The 21766-nt window shown below is 37.8% G+C and overlaps 1 protein-coding gene across 7 annotated transcripts in view; it reads left to right on the forward strand.

Moving 5' to 3' along the window:
• pld5 (phospholipase D family member 5) overlaps positions 1 to 21766 on the forward strand; it is a 146647-nt gene that overhangs the window by 92573 nt on the left and 32308 nt on the right. For all 7 annotated transcript variants that reach the window (XM_062975000.1, XM_062975016.1, XM_062975004.1 and 4 more), the window contains one exon: positions 14659 to 14786. In XM_062975000.1, coding sequence (XP_062831070.1) covers positions 14659 to 14786 — 128 coding nt within the window. The remainder of the gene's footprint in view (positions 1 to 14658; positions 14787 to 21766) is intronic.

Genomic DNA, 21766 nt, shown 5'->3' on the forward strand with positions numbered 1-21766 from the left:
GCACTGGCACTTGGATATGGTAGATTTTGACTTTAGTCCCGATCTCCCAGATACTCTTTGGATGATGTGGAACCCCTTACTGTTTGCCAATCTTAGTTAATAAAGAACAACATGAAGTCCCATTCAAATGATGAATAATAGCCTGGAGGCCATCTGAAACTGAACTACTATGGTAGCAAGCCATTTCTGTGCTGTTAAGGATCAGATACCCCCATAAAACTTTCCACATTTGTCATACATAAAATCCCAAAAGGAATATATCTGAGTAGCAGATTGAGAGGGTGAAGCAGCATGAACTGACATGCTGGTGCCGTTTCAAGTGACATTATGCTGGCCATTGTTTGTGTTAAAAGAATCAAATTTACTTATGAATTATAGTAACCATCAATGCAACGCAGCAACATGAAAGAGCGGGAGGGGAACCCCTAATCATTAATGGTGTTAAATTCATTAAAAAACAAAATGTGCTGAGCATTTGCTGTACAATTGAATTTGTTATTAATATCCATCAAGTCAGATTTGACTTATATCGCCCTTTGATTAACAGTCCTGCTTAAGGTCTGCAAATTCAGGGCTGGGATTTTGATTAAGTCTGCACAACTGACTTTGAATATTTATTGGAATACATTAAAGGCTTGTTATTGAAAAAATTCTCTAATATGTAAAATTGCCAGCTTTGTCTATGCTCCTGCTCATTTTCTTTTAACAGCTATTATTAGATACAGGTTTAATTGACATTGCTTGAAAAGTTTCAGTAACCGATTTCTTTTCCCAAGCATCTGTTAAAGACAGAGGAGAAATAGATGGTCTTTTTGGGTTAGAACTGTAAATTGTTTACTATATCCCATTTAATTCTCATTTTATGAAACATGATGGAGCCTGCTAGGTATAGATTTTTGTACCTTCAAATATAAAAAGTCTGAAATTCTTTTTTTGTTCACTTAAGTTATGGTATATCATCCTGTAAAAAACCTAAGGTATTTTATATTTACTAATATGTTTTATCCATTGTAGCAACTAGTAGGTTCCAAATGCTACTGCAGTGCTGAGCTAAAGAATGGAAGAATGTTTTCTTGAAGGAAGGCTAGGGTCAAGTTGACTCAAGAAAATAACATTAACGAAACTTTGTGGCTGGAAACTTCCATGTTAAGATGGTGAATTCAGATTTTAATCCAAATCTTAAATGAGCTATCCAAGTGATGAACCAATTTGATGGACAAGGCTCAGCATATTGCATAATTCTGTCAAAGTTTGGAGTTAAATTAGTTTTTAAATGTTTCCTCTCTCGTTTGTAGTCAAATATGACAGTATGAGAATTCCATGAGTCTACTCTCTCAATATACTATATGTACTCATGTACAAGTTGGCCTCATGTATAAGCCAAGGACAGGGGTTTTTTTGGGTGAAAATTATGGTTTTTGGTATTTATTTACAGTATTTATATTCCGCCCTTCTCACCTTGAAGGTGTGATGACTCATGGGCCTTGTAGTCCTGTTCCTAGTACTATTGTGGCAGACGAAGAGGAAAACATGGGATTTTTGCCGGTTCAGCCAGAGCCGGAGCTTCCTCACCTGCAGGATGTTGATGTTTGCCCACAAGAATTCAGCCAAACAGGCCTTGGACAGAACTCCCCCCCCCCCGTTTTCCCGGAGGGAGAATTACTCCAAAGATAGAGGAGCCAGAGAGGCTAATCGCAGAAGCATGAGAATCGCTGCCAAACAAATGGCTGATTAGGTCTGCTTCCCTTGGGAAATTCTAAGGAGTCATGCATCTGGACAGAGTTGGGTTTCGTTTCTCGTTCTCTAGGGAAAGAGTTCTGTTGGCGGGAAAACGAGACCCAATATAGGTGCTTAGCGCCAGGGATACTTTGCGGAGTCAATTGTTCAGCTTGAGGAGAGAGATCGTGTGTGGACTTCGTAATCCCAGTTCCTTGCTTCCCGGATCAAGTTTCCAGCCTTGTCTTGTCTCACGGACTCACCACGGACTCTGTTCATGTTTCATGTTTGCCTTGTCTTCTAGTCACGGATCTAGCCAAGAATCAAGTTTATTTTCCAGCCTTGTTGTCAAGCTTCATTGGACTTTAAAGACTCTGTCATTTCCCCACACTATTGCTTGGCAAAGTGTGTGTTTCGGTCAAGTGGATTAAAACTTTGAACTCTAATATCTTATATTAGACAATACATTTCTGGACTATATTTGACCTCATCTGAAAGGTCTGCTTCTGAACTATATTCTTCACTTGTTTTTATTGTTTTTATATATTTCTTTAATAAAGATATTAGATAGAGTCTGGCCTCTGCGCATGGTTATTGGTGTTCTGCAGCCTGGGTCCTGACAGAAGGGGACTCAGGGCGGATCACATTGTACGCATACAAGGCAAACATTCAATGCCATATGAACATAGAAACAGACACACACACAGAGGCAATTTAACCTTCTCCAGCTTCCAGCTTCCTGAGGGTATGCTCAATTCCGGCCACAGGGGGAGCAGCTGCTTCATCATCCACTGTGACGCTGACTTCCTAATTCCAAACAGCAGCTGGATGATTTTTATGATGTCGTAAATTAGTTAAATTAGCCTCCCCACATATAAGTGGTACCTAAATTTCCTACTTGAGAGATGCAACTATCTTTTGAGTTGCTTAGGTCAACAATGAGCAGGGCTATTTTTTATTTCAATTGTTGGGTGCTCACTCCAACACGGGCTGGCCTCGAACTCATGACCTCTTGGTCATAGTGATGTATTGCAGCTGGTTAATAACCAGCCTGCGCCACAGCCCGGTATGACTTGCAGATAAGTCAAGGATCATTCAACAGAGAGGGGAAAATACTAGTCCCTGGACACCACCACCATTTTCTTGCCTGGGCCAGAAATAGCAACATGACAGAGAGAGCAGAAAGGGTCAGTGCTTCTTCTTAGGTTTTCCCAAGACTGACTGAGTAGAATGACCTTTTGAAACTCTACACACAGAAGGGGAAGGTCCCCTTTTAAATTAGAGTTTACATTCAGTGCTTACATTGACCTGTGGATAAGTTGACCAAAGTCTCTTGGGTCGATTTGTTATCTAAAATGTCTAGACTTATACACAAATATATACAAGTATATAAATTAAATGTAATGACATTGTTGTTTCTGTTGCAAGCTAATTTGTCCACACCTGCCTTTCATATGGAATCCTTATTGGCACCAGTTATAATCATCCATCTTGTTGGTTCTGTGACGGGCTATTCTTGAGTGAAATCATTTGTAGTATTGAGAAATTTTACTTTTCTATTATGAACAGAACACATATTTATCCAGTCAATTTGGCAGTACTTCATAATGGGGTAGTTACCATTTTCAAAAGACTTGATATATTGTGTTGTCGAAGGCTTTCATGGCCGGGATCACAGGGTTGTTGTATGTCTTTCGGGCTGTGTGGCCATGTTCCAGAAGCATTCTCTCCTGACGTTTTGCCCACATCTATGGCAGGCATCCTCAGAGGTTGTGAGGTATACACAACCTCACAACCTCTGAGGATGCCTGCCATAGATGTGGGCAAAACGTCAGGAGAGAATGCTTCTGGAACATGGCCACACAGCCCGAAAGACATACAACAACCCCACTTGATATATTGTAATGCTATAATCGTTACAGTAAAATGAAGCAGTAACTCATATTCTGTTTAATAATAGTCAGAAACTGGAAAAGATTCATGCTGTAACAGAATTGGTGGAGCAGTGTATTTGTTGCCTGTGTACATAGGATACAGTATGAGTAGGCTAAAATGGAGTGGTTCAGTTCTCCAGACAGAAGTGATATTTGCATATTCTTTCTTCTCATGAATGGGGCAGTGGTGGAGGAAACAAAGCTAGTATGCTATCTGGAGATGGCACACTTTTGCTTCCTTCCACAGGACTGTCTGGCCATTGTCCTCCAGTTTGGCCCCTTTATGTTGAGAATATTTGGAGGGGAATCTAAAGCTTTGATGGGCAACCTATGTCTCATTTGAAACATTTTGTGCTCTGTCATTATAGCTCCTAAAAATCAAGAGTTAGCTTTACAAATGTGCCACCATAAGTTTATTTTTACATTTAAATAAGTCCCACTGTTTCCATGTAATGAGTCTCAGCTTGCAGCCTTATGAAAATTATGTGATTTACAGATTGTGATAAATCTTTTTGAAATATATGATTTGCTACTACCCGCTGTAAACTTGTTTGTATTTTGTTATATTGTAGATGGATAATTGGGTGTCAAGTTTTTGTAGATTCATAGAATCATAGAATTGGAAGGGACTTCCTGGGCCATTGAGTCTTATTGCTTAATGCAGAATCTCCAGCTAAAGCATTCCCAGCAGGTATCTGTCCAGTCTCCTTTTGAAGATGTCCCACTGCTGAACTAATGTTATTGCCAAGTAGATCCTTCTCACATCCAGTCTAAATCTACACTTTTGTAACTTCAAATTATTATAGTTTCATTTGCAAGATCTATGTATGAGTGGTAACATGATTTTATTTTTATCCTCACCGTAGTTTAAATGATTCCCTCATATTTTCTGCAGCCTTAATTTTCAAATTCATGGTAGTTATGAGGCAGGGTTTGGAACAATTTTTAAATAAAAAACCCAATAGTTTACTTGTGTTTTTAAATGAGTAACTCTTTAATATTATTCATTATTTGAATCAGAGATGGGAATTATGTGCTCATTTATATGTAACTAGCTGTGCCCGGCCACGCGTTGCTGTGGTGAAGTCTGGTGGTATGGGGAATAAAGTATTGAGGAATTGGTGGTAGTTAAGGTAAAGGGTAAAGGTTTTCCCCTGACATTAAGTCCAGTCATGTCTTACTCTGGAGGTTGGTGCTCATCTCCATTTCTAAGCCGAAGAGCCGGCGTTGTCCGTAGACTCCTCCAAGGTCATGTGGGATGACTACATGGAGCGGCGTTACCTTCCTGCTGGAGCAGTACCTATTGATGCACTCACATTTGCATGTTTTAGAAATTCTGGGTTGGCAGAAGCTGGGGCTAACAGTGGGGGCTCTCTCCGCTCCCCCAATTCAAACCTGTGGCCTTTCGGTCCAGAAGTTCAGCAGCTCAGCGCTTTAACACGCTGCGCCATCAGGGGATATTATTTCCTAAAGGTTGTGAATATACAATATTTCTGATTGGTTTTTTTTTGTTTGTTGGAGGCAAGTATGAATGCTGCAATTAGGAAAAATGATTAGGATGTAATGGCCTTGCAGCTTTAAAGCCTGGCTGTTTCCTCCCTGAGTGCATTTTTTGTTGGGAGGTGTTAGCTGGCCCTGATTGTTTCCTGTCTGGAATTCCCTTTTCAGAGTGGTGTTGTTTGCGATATTTTATGTGCTTCTACTGTCTGTGGCCCTGAGAAAACAGGATTTGCCAGACTTTGATGATGGGAATACTTTGTTGGGAGGTGTTAGCTGGCCCTGATTGTTTCCTGTCTGGAATTCTCTTGTTTTCAGAGTGGTGTTGTTTGCGATATTTTATGTGCTTCTACTGTCTGTGGCCCTGAGAAAACAGGATTTGCCAGACTTTGATGATGGGAATACTTTGTTGGGAGGTGTTAGCTGTACAAAAGTACAGGCCCCCCAACCTCAAAATTTGACAACACAACCCATCATCCACGCCTCAAGGTTGATACAACAAAAAGAAAAGAAAAATAAAGTCCTAATTAGAGGGAGAGCAATAATTTTTTTATCCAATTGTTGCCAGTTTAGAGGGCTAATCTCTGCCCACTTGGTTGCCTAGCAACCAAGGGACAGCCAAGTTTCAGTTAGGGGACAGGCAGCCTTAGGCCTCACTTAGACTTCTTCCACAGATTATCTAATTTGCACTGGATTATATGGCAGTGTAGACTCAAGGCCCTTCCACGCAGCTATATAACCCATTTATAATCTTATATTATCTGTTTTGCACGGGATTATCTTGACTCCACACTACCATATAATCCACTTCAGTGTGCATTTTATACAGCTGTGAAGAAGGAGCCTCATATAATCCAGTTCTGAGCAGATAATATAAGATTATCAATATACAGTAGAGTCTCACTTATCCAACATAAACAGGCCGGCAGGATAAGTGAATATGTTGGATAATAAGAAGGGATTCAGGAAAAGCCAATTAAACATCAAATTAGGTAATTGTTATACAAATTAAGCACCAAAACATCATATTATACAACAAATTTGACAGAAAAAGTAGTTCCATGCGCAGTAATGCTATGTAGTATTTACAGTATAGTCTCACTTATCCAACACTCACTTATCCAACGTTTTGGATTATCCAACGCATTTTTGTAGTCAATGCTTTCAATGTATTGTGATATTTTGGTGCTAAATTCATAAATACAGTAATTACTATATAGCATTACTGTGTACTGAACTACTTTTTCTGACAAATTTGTTGTCTAACATGATGTTTTGGTGCTTAATTTGTAAAATCATAACTTAATTTGATGTTTAATAGGGTTATCCTTAATTCCTCATTATCCAACATATTCGCTTATCCAACGTTCTGCCGGCCCATTTATGTTGGATAAGTGAGACTCTACTGTACTGTATTTACAAATTTACCACTAAAATATCACAATGAATTTAAAACACTGACTACAAAAACATTGATTATGAAAAGGCAGACTGCGTTGGATAATCCAGAACATTGTATAAGCGAATGTTGGATAAGTGAGATTCTTCTTTAATATGAAATAATTACTGGGATAGAATAATGCAGAACAATATAATCTCTAAAACCAGGACAGTAAATAAACAGGGGAATTCCACACAGGAAACAATCAGGGCCAGCTAACACCTCCCAACAAAGTATTCCCATCATCAAAGTCTGGCAAATCCTGTTTTCTCAGGGCCACAGACAGTAGAAGCACATAAAATATCGCAAACAACACCACTCTGAAAACAAGGGAATTCCAGACAGGAAACAATCAGGGCCAGCTAACACCTCCCAACAAAAAGTTCACTCAGGGAGGAAACAGCCATGTTTTAAAGCTGCAAGGCCATTACATCCTAATCATTTTTCCTAATTGCAGCATTCATACTTGCCTCCAACAAACAAAAAAACCCAATCAGAAATATTGTATATTCACAACCTTTAGGAAATAATATCCCCTGATGGCGCAGCGTGTTAAAGCGCTGAGCTGCTGAACTTCTGGACCGAAAGGCCACAGGTTTGAATTGGGGGAGCGGAGAGAGCCCCCACTGTTAGCCCCAGCTTCTGCCAACCCAGAAGTTCAAAAACATGCAAATGTGAGTGCATCAATAGGTACTGCTCCGGTGGGAAGGTAACGCCGCTCCATGTAGTCATCCCACATGACCTTGGAGGAGTCTACGGACAACGCCGGCTCTTCGGCTTAGAAATGGAGATGAGCACCAACCTCCAGAGTAAGATACGACTGGACTTAATGTCTGGGGAAAACCTTTACCCTTGACCTTAACTACCACCAATTCCTCAATACTTTATTTCCCAGACCACCAGACTTCGCCACAGCAACGCGTGGCCGGGCACAGCTAGTACAATATATTATATTATTAGCATAACACAATATTGGCATTATATACTACTGTACTGAACCACTATACTATTATATAATATGTAATATATAACATACAATTAATATTATTATATGGTATTACTATTAGTATTATATTGTATAACATAAGATTATTATCAATATTATATGTATATACAATATATTATATTATTAAAACTGATATAAAAATATATTATAAAACTGAGGGCGGGGGCCAGGTAAATGACCTTGGAGGGCCGCATCCGGCCCCCGGGCCTTAGTTTGGGGACCCCTGGAGTAGATGAAAGGGCTCAGCCAGAATAGAAAACAGAGTCTGGGAATGACAAGAGTTTCCGGTATTTTGATGTTACCTGCATATTCCTAGGTTTGCATTCAAACTCCTTTAAAAATATATCCTGGATTTTCTTCCCTTCCCCTCCATTTTGTCCTTCCTTCTCTCCTTCCTCGTGTCACAACTAGACTGATGAATAGTTCAGAAAGGGATCTTCACCCATTTCCACTGTGCCTTCTTCTTATTAGTATTGAATTATAGTCAAAGTTCTAAAGTGCTTTAATGATATTACTCAAGTTAAGCATTACATAGTATCATTTTGTTTTGATGCAAACATCTTTCTTTATCTCACTTGATCTATGCTGATGATGTGTCTTAGAAACAATAGTAGCTTTTACAGGGGAGGTTTTTAAGCTAGTTTTTGGGTAATCCAAGCAGAACCATGTTTCATTTTAAAAAAATGATCTGGGAAGTAAAAATAAAAAGACCTTGGTAATACTGAGAGATACTTCTTACAAGTGGATACCTTTCTTCAAGGTTTGGTCTTTCAAGATAGAGAGTTCATAATAAAAATAAAGGAAATTCTATACTAGTTCACCTAAAACAAAGAAATCATGGTGGAGCTCATTACTAGAGAAACACTTTGGGTGCACCTACCCTCTAGAAATAATGCAAATTGACACCACTTTAACAGCCACGGCTCAATGTTATGGAATTCTGGGAGTTGTAATTTGTGGGGGCATCAGCACTATTTGACAAAGAAGGATAAAGGCCTTTTAAAGCTACAATTCCCATGATTCCATAACTTTGAGCTATGGCAGTTAAAGTGGTTTTAAACTGCATTAACTCTACAATGTAGCTGCACCCATAGAAATTGTGTGGAACCTGTCCTCTTGACTCATCATTACTAGTTGATACAAACTCCATTGTTGTAGGAATGGAATACCCTATGTACATTAATTATTATACAAAAAAATAACCACCCCCTTCTGTGAGTTGAGTGCCAAAAGGCAATCACTTATCCCATCCTAAGAACTTGAAAGAAGCATCAATCCCCTTTACTCTTTCTACTGTATTTCCACTTTGGGCTGTTTTGAATTTCTGGGCACTGAAATGATAACAGTGAAAGTCAGTGGTGATTGGCCCTGAAGTACCATTGATGTGTTCTCTGAAAAATGACCCTCTGCTTTTCCATGGGCCATATCAAAATTCACATTTCCCAAAACATGCCCTCGAGGTTGACTGTCTTATACATGTGTGTATGGTACATAGCAAATACACATTTGCAGAGGCTCTCTATTGTTTGACATGGTTGTGTAGTGGATATGGATTTTCCTTGTGCTGGAAACTTCTTGCTAGGACCTAAAACTAGGTTTCAAATATGTAATTATTGAATAACATGGCTACTTCATTTTGCTCTACTTCACAAAATATGTTTTGAATGCACAGCCATGCATACAAATCACACAACTGACTAGTTTAAAATAAGTGAAAGATGTATAAAATAGCCATGTACTGTTAACTTGTGTATTCCTCCATTTTTACAAATTACCTTAATTTGAATGCAGAAATTTTGCACTAATGGAATTTCTGGAACATCTCCAAGATTTTGACAAAAAACCAAGAGAGATGTTTAAAATGTCTGGAAATGTGATTGTTTAGTTCTGTGCCGTTGGAATACATCCAATATGAAATTGCTTCTTCTGTTGGTATTTAATCTCCTATGTTATGGCAGTGGATTCACTTCCTTCAGACTTTTTTCAAGTTCTTTTCTAAGAATGTTATGTCTATTAAGGCAGCTTGTTTTCCTTGCAATGTGTTACACTGAAAACAGTGTTGTGTAAATTTAAACAAGTGCTGTGGGATCACTAGATGTAAGATACATGCATTGCTAGGTATTGAATTAACTTCGCTAGCACAAACAATATTTTCCCTTGAACACGATAAAAACAAAACAAAACCAGTGATGTAATTTGATAGAAAGCATTCCATTTATCACAACATTGACTGATGAGCCAGTATAATCAAGATTGAACATAACTAAGTAAATACAGCAGTGAAGTTGTTTCCGATACATATATAGGGATGAACAAAAATTCCTTATAATATTGAGAGTGGTAAACCGCTGAGCTGCTGAAATTGCTGACTGAAAGGTCAGCAGTTCGAATCTGGGGAGCAGGGGTGAGCTCCCACTGTTAGCCCCAACTTCTGCCAATCTAGCAGTTTGAAAACATGCAAATGTGAGTAGATCAATAGGTACCGCTCCAATGGGAAGGTTATGGCGCTCCATGCAGTCATGTCAGCCATATGACCTTGGAGGCATCTATGGACAACGGCGGCTCTTCAGCTTAGAAATGGAGATGAACACTAACCCACAGAGCTAGACATGACTAGACTTAATGTCAGGGGAAAGCTTTACCTTTACCTAAAGATTTATTTACTTATTTATTTATTTATTTTTAACACATATGTATGTCTTTAAAATAAGTGTATTGTTTTATGTAGTAATTTTAATTGTTTTAAATGTTATTTATTGTCCAGGGTTTATAACTGACTCTTTATAGAGCCCATTGTGAGTCTCATTCTGGAGTCCCTAAACTGTAGTGGAAGAATGGTAGGATACAAATAAAGTTAATAAATGAGGGTGATGTGCAAATGAAAAAATATATACATAAATAACTTTACCGCGCTGCAATGGTTTTTGAAAAGAGTGGTAGTGCAGAATGTCAACAAGGGTTCATTGTAGTTTCATTCTGTCCCAGTGTTACCTTTCAACCCATAAGACAGACATTGTTTTATGAGTTGAAATATTGTTGTTTATTCATTTATATAATGCCATATATTAGGCTTTCAATGCCAGAGCAACATAATTTTATTTTATAATAATAATCATTATCATCATCATAATCATTATCATCATTCATTTATATAGAGCTAGGTAAGAGCTGTTTGATAGTGGAATATGCTGCGCCAGGTGGTAGTGAAGTTTCTTTCTCTGGAGGTATTTAAGCAGAGGCTGGATGGCCATCTGTCAGGTGTGGTCTGTTGTGTGTTCTGCATGACAGGTGGTTTGATTGGATGGCTCTTCTTCCAACTCTATGAATCTATGATTCTGTGACCAGGTCCTTAGATCTGTTTTTTTTCTGTATGGACAACAAACAAACCATCAAAAAGAGAAGAAGTGCAGGAAAATACAAGTAGAAAATCAAGATGCTAAACCAGTTACTTAACTGCTTAATTAAGTTGCTTAATTAAGTTGTGTCTGCTGGTCCACCCACTTCAATTGTGAATAGAGATCTGCTCTCTAGTCATTTGTAGCACTTGCTACTCAGCAAAGGCAGGATTGGGGAACTTTTAGATCTCTGTGTATTTCTCATACTATTGTTACAACCATGAATATGTATAGAGCATGAATACTAATAAGTTATGGATGCATAACTCTGGTTTATGCATATGTAACTGCTATTGTGAATTCTAGTCAACATCTGGCTTCTCAATAAAATTTTATGTGTAGGATAGGAAGCTTGCACAATAAAGCTTTCATTTGGAACAACCAATGTTTTCAGTGTATGGTATCACTGTGGTTCTTGGAATTCATTTGAAGCCAACTATTCTCCCAGGCAGTCTTCCCACTGAGAATGAGTGAAGAATTTTAACAGAATTCAGCACTCCACTTCTGCCTATTTAGTGGCTGGCTTCCTTCCTTTTGGAGCTAAATAACTGCAACTCTAAACAATATTAGAATACTTATGATTAGGGTCAAAAAGAATAGTGCTTCAAAAAGTCAAATCAGAAAAAGTAATGGATCGTGATGCAGCTGAGATCATATTTTTAATAGATAAAATAATTTTAAACCTGTTTTCCTGTCAAAAAGACTCCGTGTTTTGCTACAGATAGTACTAAAAACACTAGAAATGAACAATGTAGCATATAAAAATAAACAAAAGCAGGATACAAAATTCAGCAGAAAAGTAATCAGTCAATTCTTCTGCATTTTTTTGTAGAATAATTTCCCAAAAGACTGTGTTAAGTGTGAGAATGTTTGCAGCATTCAAAGCAGATATAGCACTTTGGAAACTATCCATCCAAACATGTTTGCATAGGGAATAATAACCTTCCTCCTTTTGATTGTTAAAATTACACTGGCAACCTAGTGCCTTCACAGAATTGTTGCTGCCACCAATTAACACATATTATGGGATAAGAATCCATGATCCTCGTTCAAACCTATGGTGATAGGCCAGCACTTCTTAATGAAAACAAATGGCAATGTTAATTTTTAAAATATAGTGGGAGAACATTCAGCCTCTCAGGATACACTATTTCTAACTTTACAGTAGCTAGCATGAAGCAGTGAAACTTCAAAGGAAGATTATACCAAAAGATTGTTCATTTACATTTCATTAAAAAGTTCCAATCAATCATCCGAGATTTGAATCGGTATGACAAATTCATATCTCACTGCATGAATTAATTGGCTGATCTAGTGCCAGGATGTTTTTGGTATTAGCAATATTTTGGAGTTTTATTATTTTCCCCCGGATGGCCCGTGTTAATAGTGTCATTGTCACTGTCAATACTTCCTGCATTTACTTTTTCTTTTACCTCACTCCTTGTGATCCTACCTTCAACCATCTGGCCTGTCAATATATTTGAAATCTGGATAACACTCCATGCAGATGATGAAGGAGGCTACATAGATCATAGGGAAGCTTTGTAACAGCATATGTGTTCATCTTCAAGACATCACAGGAATTTGTTATGCCAATACCCTGTTGACTGCATTAGATTTTAATTGAGTAAAATGTCAATAAACATAGTTTTGTATATGTCAGTTTTCACCTGCTCTTCACTGAGAAATAAGTAAAAGAAATGAAGCTGAATCCATACTTATACAGCATTTATTATAAACAAAATTATGTATAGATATCTTGTTTTGAAATGACATTACAAGTCATTTAATTTTGTATAATATTCTGAAATTTCTCCCAACTCTGAGATTCTAGCCAACTTAGAAAAGTTAATAATAGAAATACCCAAAATTTCGCATCATACAAAAGTTAAATTGGAATTAGAATTAAAAGCAATTTAAATTAAAAAAACAACATATGTGTTCAATATTTATTTATTTATTTACTATATTTATTCCCTGCTCTTCTCACTCCAAAGGGGAATCAGAACAGTTTACACATCATGGGAAAATTCACTTCCACAGTGTACATACAGATACAAAAATATAACATTTCAAATTATAAAATGGCTAAAACATATACAGTAGAGTCTCACTTATCCAACACTCGCTTATCCAACGTTCTGGATTATCCAACGCATTTTTGTAGTCAATGTTTTCAATATATCGTGATATTTTGGTGCTAAATTCGTAAATACAATAATTACTACATAGCATTACTGCATATTGAACTACTTTTTCTGCCAAATTTGTTGTCTAACATGATGTTTTGGTGCTTCATTTGTAAAATCATAACCTAATTTGATGTTTAATAGGCTTTTCCTTAATGCCTCCTTATTATCCAACATATTCGCTTATCCAACATTCTGCCGGCCCGTTTATGTTGGATAAGTGAGACTCTACTGTAAATGCAATAAAACAATACAGTACATTATTAAAGGCCATTTATTCACAAATGCTGAATTGCCAAAAGCCTACCAAAACTAAAAAGGCTTCACTTGTTCACAAAGGGATCGCAAGGAGGATCAAGGTCTAGCCCGGTGCTTCCCAAAATGGGTGCTGGAGTACAGTTGAGGACTGAGTGAAAATCAGGGAGTGGTGGAAACATAAAGAAAGAAAAGAAGAAAATTTTGAAAAACCATTCATTAATGTTTCCTCTGTTGTGTAACAGAGTTAAAATCATAGTGATTAATTGGTTTCCCAAATGAACACACAAAATGCAAGTTGTAGCCAATCAGTGGCCTTGTTCTCCAATCGGTCTTAACAAGCAAATGTTGGCAGGTGAACCTGTTGTGCATTGTTGGGAAGTCCAGCATGCATCTGCTGGAATATGTCCATGTAATAATTTGTTTAGAAAGCAATACTATAAATAGGCAACATGTATGAAATTTAATTGTTTCTGAATTGTGTGATAAGCATTTAATAATAGCACAAGAGCAATAAGTATTGAACATTTTTAATTCATGCTGCTGACAAAAACAGAGGTGAACATTGATAACTTGATATCAGTGCATCAGGTTCATTCTACTCATTTAGATTTATTTTAAATGTTAGTTGTAATTTTTATTTTAATATCCTTTGTTACAATCATTGATTTGAATTAAAAAAATAATTTCAAGCTTCAGGGTGTCTTATTTCCAATATCTTTCTTTGCCATGTTGTTGGATGTAGGTAGAAATATAGATACAAAAAAGAAGGCAAATTTGCCACTGTGTTTTTGTTTGTTCACTTAAAGAAGGTCAGCTTCCAAGGAAGTGCTGAATAATTTTTTTTCCTGAAAAGGGAGCAGTAGGCTACATACATTTGGGAACCTCTGGTCTAACCTCTCTGTGAAGGTATTCCAGAGTCTGGAATCAGGCCTTGTTATTTGTGCAGGAAAAGTGGTGTCACAAAAACAAAGATTTCACTTACTTGTGACTATGGTTATATTCATAGTATGTTTCGCTAAGCTCAATGGGGATTGCTCTTTAATCTGTATGCATTGTAATTATGTCCAAATGACATGTTTCAAAATAAAATTATTATGGGGATTATTGAAATGATAAAATTTGTGAATTCCTAAAGATTGCAATGTTAAAATTTGAAATTATAGAATACATGTTTCTTTTATACTTTAGCACATGCTAATCATTTTGTTTTAATTTTCTCTAGGTGCAGAAGTGATGTACATGAACTTGACTGCTTACAATGATGGCCATATGCTGTCATCATTTTGGATTGTTGATAAACAACATGTATACATTGGAAGTGCCAGTTTGGAATGGAATTCATTGGGACAGGTATTTTCAATTTCAAAATGAGAAATATTTTAAAAACACAGTGGGTGTTTTTATTAAGAATATACATCAAAGTTGCTTCTGTGAATGAAACTTTACATTATAGTTTGTAGTGAGAAAAACTCCTACGGCGTTGAAGCAGATCTCTTCCTCAGAAATGGCAAGAGCGACTTGGTATCTCCAAGACCACCTTCCAACTCTCCCTATTTGGCAGAGACAGAGCTGATTAATCCTCTATTGTCTCACTTTTTGAGCTGTTTTAAAATGTGTGAATCTCTCTCTCCTCCTCCTTCTTTCTCATCTGTTGGCTTCAGCTATAGCATACTGAAGTATCTTTAGATATTTTTTCTTGACACAGACAAGAGAATATTTAAATATAAAAGCCATCCTGTTGATTTATGACTGTTCAAAACTGAAGAAGTACATGTTTATTTTTCTAATGTTCTACCCTATCATCCTAGTTTGGAAGTACAAAGATTATATAGAGAGATTAAAGAGTTTAAAAGTTATTTATATGGCATTTTATCGCCGAACTGGCTGGGTTATATCCCCTCTTTCTCCCATGGCTAGAATGTGATGTAGCTTCCAACAGAATTAAATAAAAACCACCAGTAAACACACAACGCTTTACATTACTCATAGTAAAATACAAGTGAAATTTCTGATATGATTATAACACACATTAAATTAAAGTAGTCCAGAAGTGTTTACAAACTATTTTTATATCCCTAATAAACTCTCAGTTCTTCCAGTCTATATAATTTGGTGGTTCTTTTCCTGCATCTCACCTGCCACTGTCTTCTCTCCACCTGAATTACATTTCATCAGCTGCTACCTCCCATCTTCATTTTTGAACTATTTGGCTGGGAAGGGATCTTGTATTCAAGAAGTATTTAATAATAATAATAATTATCAAAACCAAAATCAAAAATCTTATATCAAATGCAAGTAACTGGAAAAATATGAAAGAGAAGAAACTGAAGAATGACAAAATCAAGCAATATCTGATCAGAAAGTACTGGCTGAACACCAGAAAAATTGATGAAACTTTGGAAATAGTGAAAGAACAAATTACAGCAACAGCCAGAAAAATGGAAAGATATGAAGCCAGAATCATTCAGTACAGAGAAAATCAACTGTTTCAATCAGACCAAAGACGGTTCTACCAGAGTCTGAACCAAACAACAGACACTGTAACCATAAAGCCAAAGAAAACTGCAACAACGAAGTTCTGGAAAGAAATTTGGGAAAATAATAAGAACTACAACAAAATGCTGGGTGGATAAAGGAGTTTGAAGGAAAAAATTCTCACAGAAAAATGGAAATAACAAGATGGAAATAACAACTGAAATAATCAGCAAATGAGTGCAAAAAGTCAAGAACTGGACATCGCCTGGTAGTGATCAATTTCATGGATTTTGGCTCAAATATCTGATTAGTTTACATGGAAAAGTGTCCCAACAATTCAATGAGATGCTGCAAAAAGGAAGTATCAGTGAATGGCTAACAACTGGAAGAACATACCTGATACAAAAGGATCCAGCAAAAGGAGCAGCACCAGGAAATTACAAGCCAATAACATGTCTGACCACTATGTTTAAACTACTGACTGGCATCATAGCTGACAGAATTCAAGACTATCTTGAAGAAAAAAACATCTTGCTAGATGAACAGAAAGGTAACAACGGAAAAGCAGGGGCACAGAAGACCAGTTATTAATTGACAAAATGATTCTGGAGAACTGTAAAAGCCAAAAAGCTAATCTTCACATGACGTGTATTGACTACAAAAAGGCCTTTGACTCACTCCCACACAGCTGGACCATCAAGTGCCTGGACGCCATTGTGATTTGTAAAAACGTTGGCACTTTTATTGAAAACATGATGGAGCACTGGAAAACTGAACTGTTTGTTGGAAAAAAAAGCTATGGACATGTCAACATCAGAAGAGGAATTTTCCAGGGAGACTCATTGTCCGCTCTGCTTTTCTTTATTGCTATGATCCCTCTGTCAACAATCTTACAAAAAAACAAAACAAAAAACAAATCTCGGCTATCAAACATCTAAGAAATCTCACAAAATTTCACATCTGATGTACATGGATGACCTGAAGCTGTATGGGAAAACTGAAACTGAAATCCAGTCTCTGACTAACACTGTCCGAATTTTTAGCACTGATATCAGCATGGAGTTTGGTTTGGACAAATGTTTGACAGTGGCATTGAAGAAGGGAAAAATCATTGAAAGTGAGGGCATTAATATGCTTAATGGCCAAACGATAAAGTGTCACCAATCAGAGGCCTATAAATATCTGGGCATATTACAGCTGGACAACATCAAGCATGAACATGTGAAAACTGTGGTCAGCAAAGAATACACACAAAGGGTCGGAAAAATTGTTGTGACTGTGCCTTCGGGGACTGTGGATGATGGTGGTGGGATCAGGAGAGGAAGGAAAAACCCTCGCGAGGAGGGCTCCTTGAAGGATTTGTACAGGAAGAGAATTAGGGAACTCAATGGGGAGTCTTCTGAGGAAGATTCAGATGGGGAGTTTGTGGAAGAAATGGATGCTGGTGAACAGGTGGTGGCTGAGGAAGTGGGCACTGACTGGGCACGGGAACCGGAGATGCCTGGGGAATTGGGGCCCATGGATACTGCTGAACCTTGGGTATCTTCAGAAGCAGATCCCACTTGGTCTGCTTGGAGGAGGGAGGATAGATCCTCAGGTGTGCATGGTGTTGGGTGTGGGCAGGATGATTGGAATTCTGATGAATTAGGCACGCCCGATCCATGAGCCTTAGCTTTGTGGAGTTCTGACTCTGATTAAGGATTTGGGACACCTGCTCTTTGGGTGTTGGTGTTTGGACACCCAGGGAGAATTGGGATAAATTGGGAGTGTTTGGTCACTTCACTTTGCGTGTGGCAAGGTGTTGCTGGGCGCCATTGGGATTCCTGTACGTGTTAAGAAGACTGGACTGGGACTTTGCTTCAGATGTAAGTTTACCTGGGTTGCTCTGCAACTGAGGGCTGGAACTGTGTGGGTTTTCCTGGACTGCACTGTTATTACTATTTTTAGCTGCGGTTGCCTTCGTTGGCTTGGCTCTTTGTGCCAATTCGTGGACCTTGGATTGATGACTACAGCCTCTGACCCTGGACTGGAATTTGACCCTGTTTCTGCCTTCGCCCTCTGATTAGTCTACCCCTGGCTCTTGACTTCTGGCTTGCTTCTGGACCCTGCTGCTGTCTCCTGCCCTGACCCTGGATCAATATGACGACGTCTCTTCGCCTTGTCCCTTGAGCTTCTGGCATTACCTGCACTCCTGAAGCAGTTTGCTGCTGTTCCTGCTATTTTGACTCCGGACCGGTTTGATGACGTCTTTTGTGCACTGCCCCTTTAAATCTCCAAAGCCTGCTTGCTTGCAACAGAAAGGATTTGGAACCATCCCTTCCCTTTTGCACTGGCTCCAACTCTGTTTGCAAGCCCAGTTTTAGTTTCTGTTTAGAGCCTTGTGCTTGTGACTCTTGGGAGTTTTTTGGGAAGTTTCCAAGTCTTCATTTTGTTTTGGCTGCCTTTCCAAGCCAATTTACTTTGTTTAGAGCTGAATTGAAGCACCTTTTGTTTTATCTGAACTATTTGCTTGGATAAATCCGGTTTGGTTGCTAAAGCATACTTTTTGATACATTTTTGTTTGGACTGCCTTTAAACACTGAAAGTTAAGTGTTTAAAGCCATCTTTTATGTTTGTGCCTATTTTAGGCTATCTCTTGAATAAACTCTGTTTTGCTCTCAAATTGGCATCTGACTCTTGACAAAAATCTCAAAAGCAAGCTCAATGGAGGCAACACCATCAAGGCCATAAACACCTGGGCCATACCTGTCATAAGATATACTGCTGGCATCATAATCTGGATACAAGTGGAACTGGACAATTTGGACAGAAAAACAAGAAAACCCATGACCATTCATCATTCACTGCACCCTCACAGTGATGTTGACCAGCTATATCTGCCTAGAAGATCTGGTGGCAGAGGACTCTTACAAATAAAACAAGCAGTCAAAGAAGAAGAAGCAGCCCTGGCAGAATATGTAAAGCAAAGTGAAGAACCTGCTTTGAATGAAGTCAAAAATCAGAAATTCCTCAAAGCACAGCAGACAAAAAGTCAGTACAAGAAAACCACACTACAAACTAGAGCTGACAGCTGGCACAACAAAACATTACATGGAAAGTTCCTTGACAAAATTGAAGGAAAAGCTGACGATGAGAAGACCTGGCTATGGCTCATGAATGGAACACTAAAGAAGGAGACAGAAGGCTTGATCCTTGCAGCCCAGGAACAAGCCATCAGAACAAATGCAATCAAGGCCAAGATAAAAAAAATCAGCTGATGACCCAAAATGCAGACTGTGCAAGGAAGCTGATGAAACCATTGATCATATCCTCAGCTGCTGTAAGAAAATTGCACAGACTGACTACAAACAGAGGCACAACTATGTGGCCCAAATGATTCATTGGAACTTATGCCAGAAGTACCACCTCCCAGCAGTAAAGAACTGGTGGGATCACAAACCTGCAAAGGTAATGGAAAATGAACACGCAAAGATAGTGTGGGACTTTTGAATCCAGACTGACAAAGTTCTGGAACACAACACACCAGACATCATAGTTGTGAAAAAGAAAAAGGTTTGGATCATTGATGTCGCCATCATAGGTGACAGTCGGAATGATGAAAAGCAACAGCAAAAACCTCAAGATTGAACTTCAAAGACTCTGGCAGAAACCAGTACAGGTGGTCCCAGTGGTGATCGGCACACTGGGTGCCGTGCCAAAAGATCTTAGCCAGCATTTGGAAACAATAGACATTGACAAAATTATGATCTGCCAACTGCAAAAGGCCACCCTACTGGGATCTGCGCGCATCATCCGAAAATACATCACACAGTCCTAAACACTTGGGAAGTGTTTGACTTGTGATTTTGTGATACAAAATCCAGCATATCTATCTTGTTTGCTGTGCCATACAATGTTGTTGTGTCAATAATAATAATAATAATAATAATAATAATAATAATAATAATAACTTTATTTATACCCCGCCACCATCTCTCTAAGGGGACTTGGGGTGGCTTACATGGGGCAGAGCCCAAACAGCATAATAAGATAAAAACAACAAATATACAATTCACAATATAACAAGATAAAAACAAAATACAATATAAAAGAAAGTTATTATAATAGTTGATAATATCAGTCAACCATCAAATACAATTCTGTCATATACATAGGTGGAGGAACTGAAAGATGCAGATCACTATTCAAATTGCATTCCTTCTCCACCACCACCTATAATAAGAGTTCTTGTCAATGCATAGGATCCAATTTACACATAAAGTTTATAAGACCTCTCACATTTACTTAACTAGACTAAAATGTGCAAGGAGTATTAGAATTTTCACAATGCTAGAACTCTTCTTTAGTGCATTAATTCTCTAGTTAACTAACCAGTTAAACATGATGTTTTCCATATGGTTTCATCTTACTCTAGCAAATTAAAAAGATAAATAAGTGGATTGGGTAACTGAATTGGGGCCCTAATATGAGAGAAAACATTAATCCTTGACCCACATTGCCATTCCCATCTGGAAACACTGTAGGGGGCTACCCACTCCACAACCAGTAGAAACAACTGTCCCTCTACATGTATGTTATTCCTGATTGCATAGTGATTAGGTGATTTAGGTGATTAAACTTTGAAACTGAACTGATATTTTAAACACCTTAAAATCCATCAGTTAAACAGTTGTGTTTTTCAGCTGCATTCAAATATTTAAAAACGCATTTGATTCTTCTTGTTGACTGTAGCAAGATGTTCAAAATGCTCTTTGACCTTGCTATTCATTGGACATCATGCTTTAGTGCTTTAAATAAATAGGGGGCATTTATGAAATAATCTTCTTTGCGTATGACCTATATTTGTATTTGAAACAAAATAACTTTCAGTCAGCTCACTATAACTGCAAGTGACAGTTTTAAATATAAAATATTAGCAAATTTAGACAGCTAATTGAAGATAACCTCTGTCATTGAGAGAAAGCAAATATTCAGGCAGCTGGAATATAAAATGTCCAATTTGACTCTGCCTTGGAAATGTCTTGCAGCTAAAAGGAATCCTAAATCTACTGTACTTTTTCCCCCTATATGTATGTCTCCCTTACTTGCTAGTCTCTCCAGTCATCCATCCATCCATCCATCCATCCATCCATCCATCCATCCATATATCTCTGTAGTATATAACATTCTACCAAAATTAGCTTATGTACCAAAATGGTTTGGCTTCATAATCACATATTCTCCATAACATAATATGGAATAACATAATATGGAATAAAATCTATATTTTTAAAATATTCAGTCAGGGCTATTCTAGAAGAAACCACTTGTTACACCTCTCTGCACACCTATGTAGATATGGGGAAAGAAGTCAGGCAAGAGAATTGAATACAAAAATAATACAAAACAAATCATGATTTACTGAAAGCCATAGAGGATTTTTACCTGAAAGCCTTAAGTGAAGGCAAAGTAAGTAAGCAGAAATCAAGAACTACTAAAACAAACAAGCTAAGATTTATACATCACATAATAAGATTATAAAGACATTAGGATGGAAGACAGAATTGTGACAACACAGTGCTGTTGTGTGTGACTGATCGTCTTTGCACTGTCTTGTTACGATGAAATAGGAAGAAGATCTAGTACAGCCCCTGTGGTGGGTAGCTTCATATACAAAGGGGGTAGAAGGGATGTATCTAGATGTAGGTTATTGTCATAGTTTGATGTAAATCTCTCTTTTGTTAGATTTCTAGTTTCCTTTGGTCTATGAACCAATAAACACAATGCTGTGGCCTAAAACGGATGATACAAATAAACATATTTTAATGTCATCTTATCTTTGTTGTCTGTTTCCCTCAGGTTCGTTGCTTGGTTAC

This window comes from Anolis carolinensis, chromosome 1 (assembly GCF_035594765.1).
Source record: "Anolis carolinensis isolate JA03-04 chromosome 1, rAnoCar3.1.pri, whole genome shotgun sequence".
NCBI classification, from domain to species: Eukaryota; Metazoa; Chordata; class Lepidosauria; order Squamata; family Dactyloidae; genus Anolis; species Anolis carolinensis.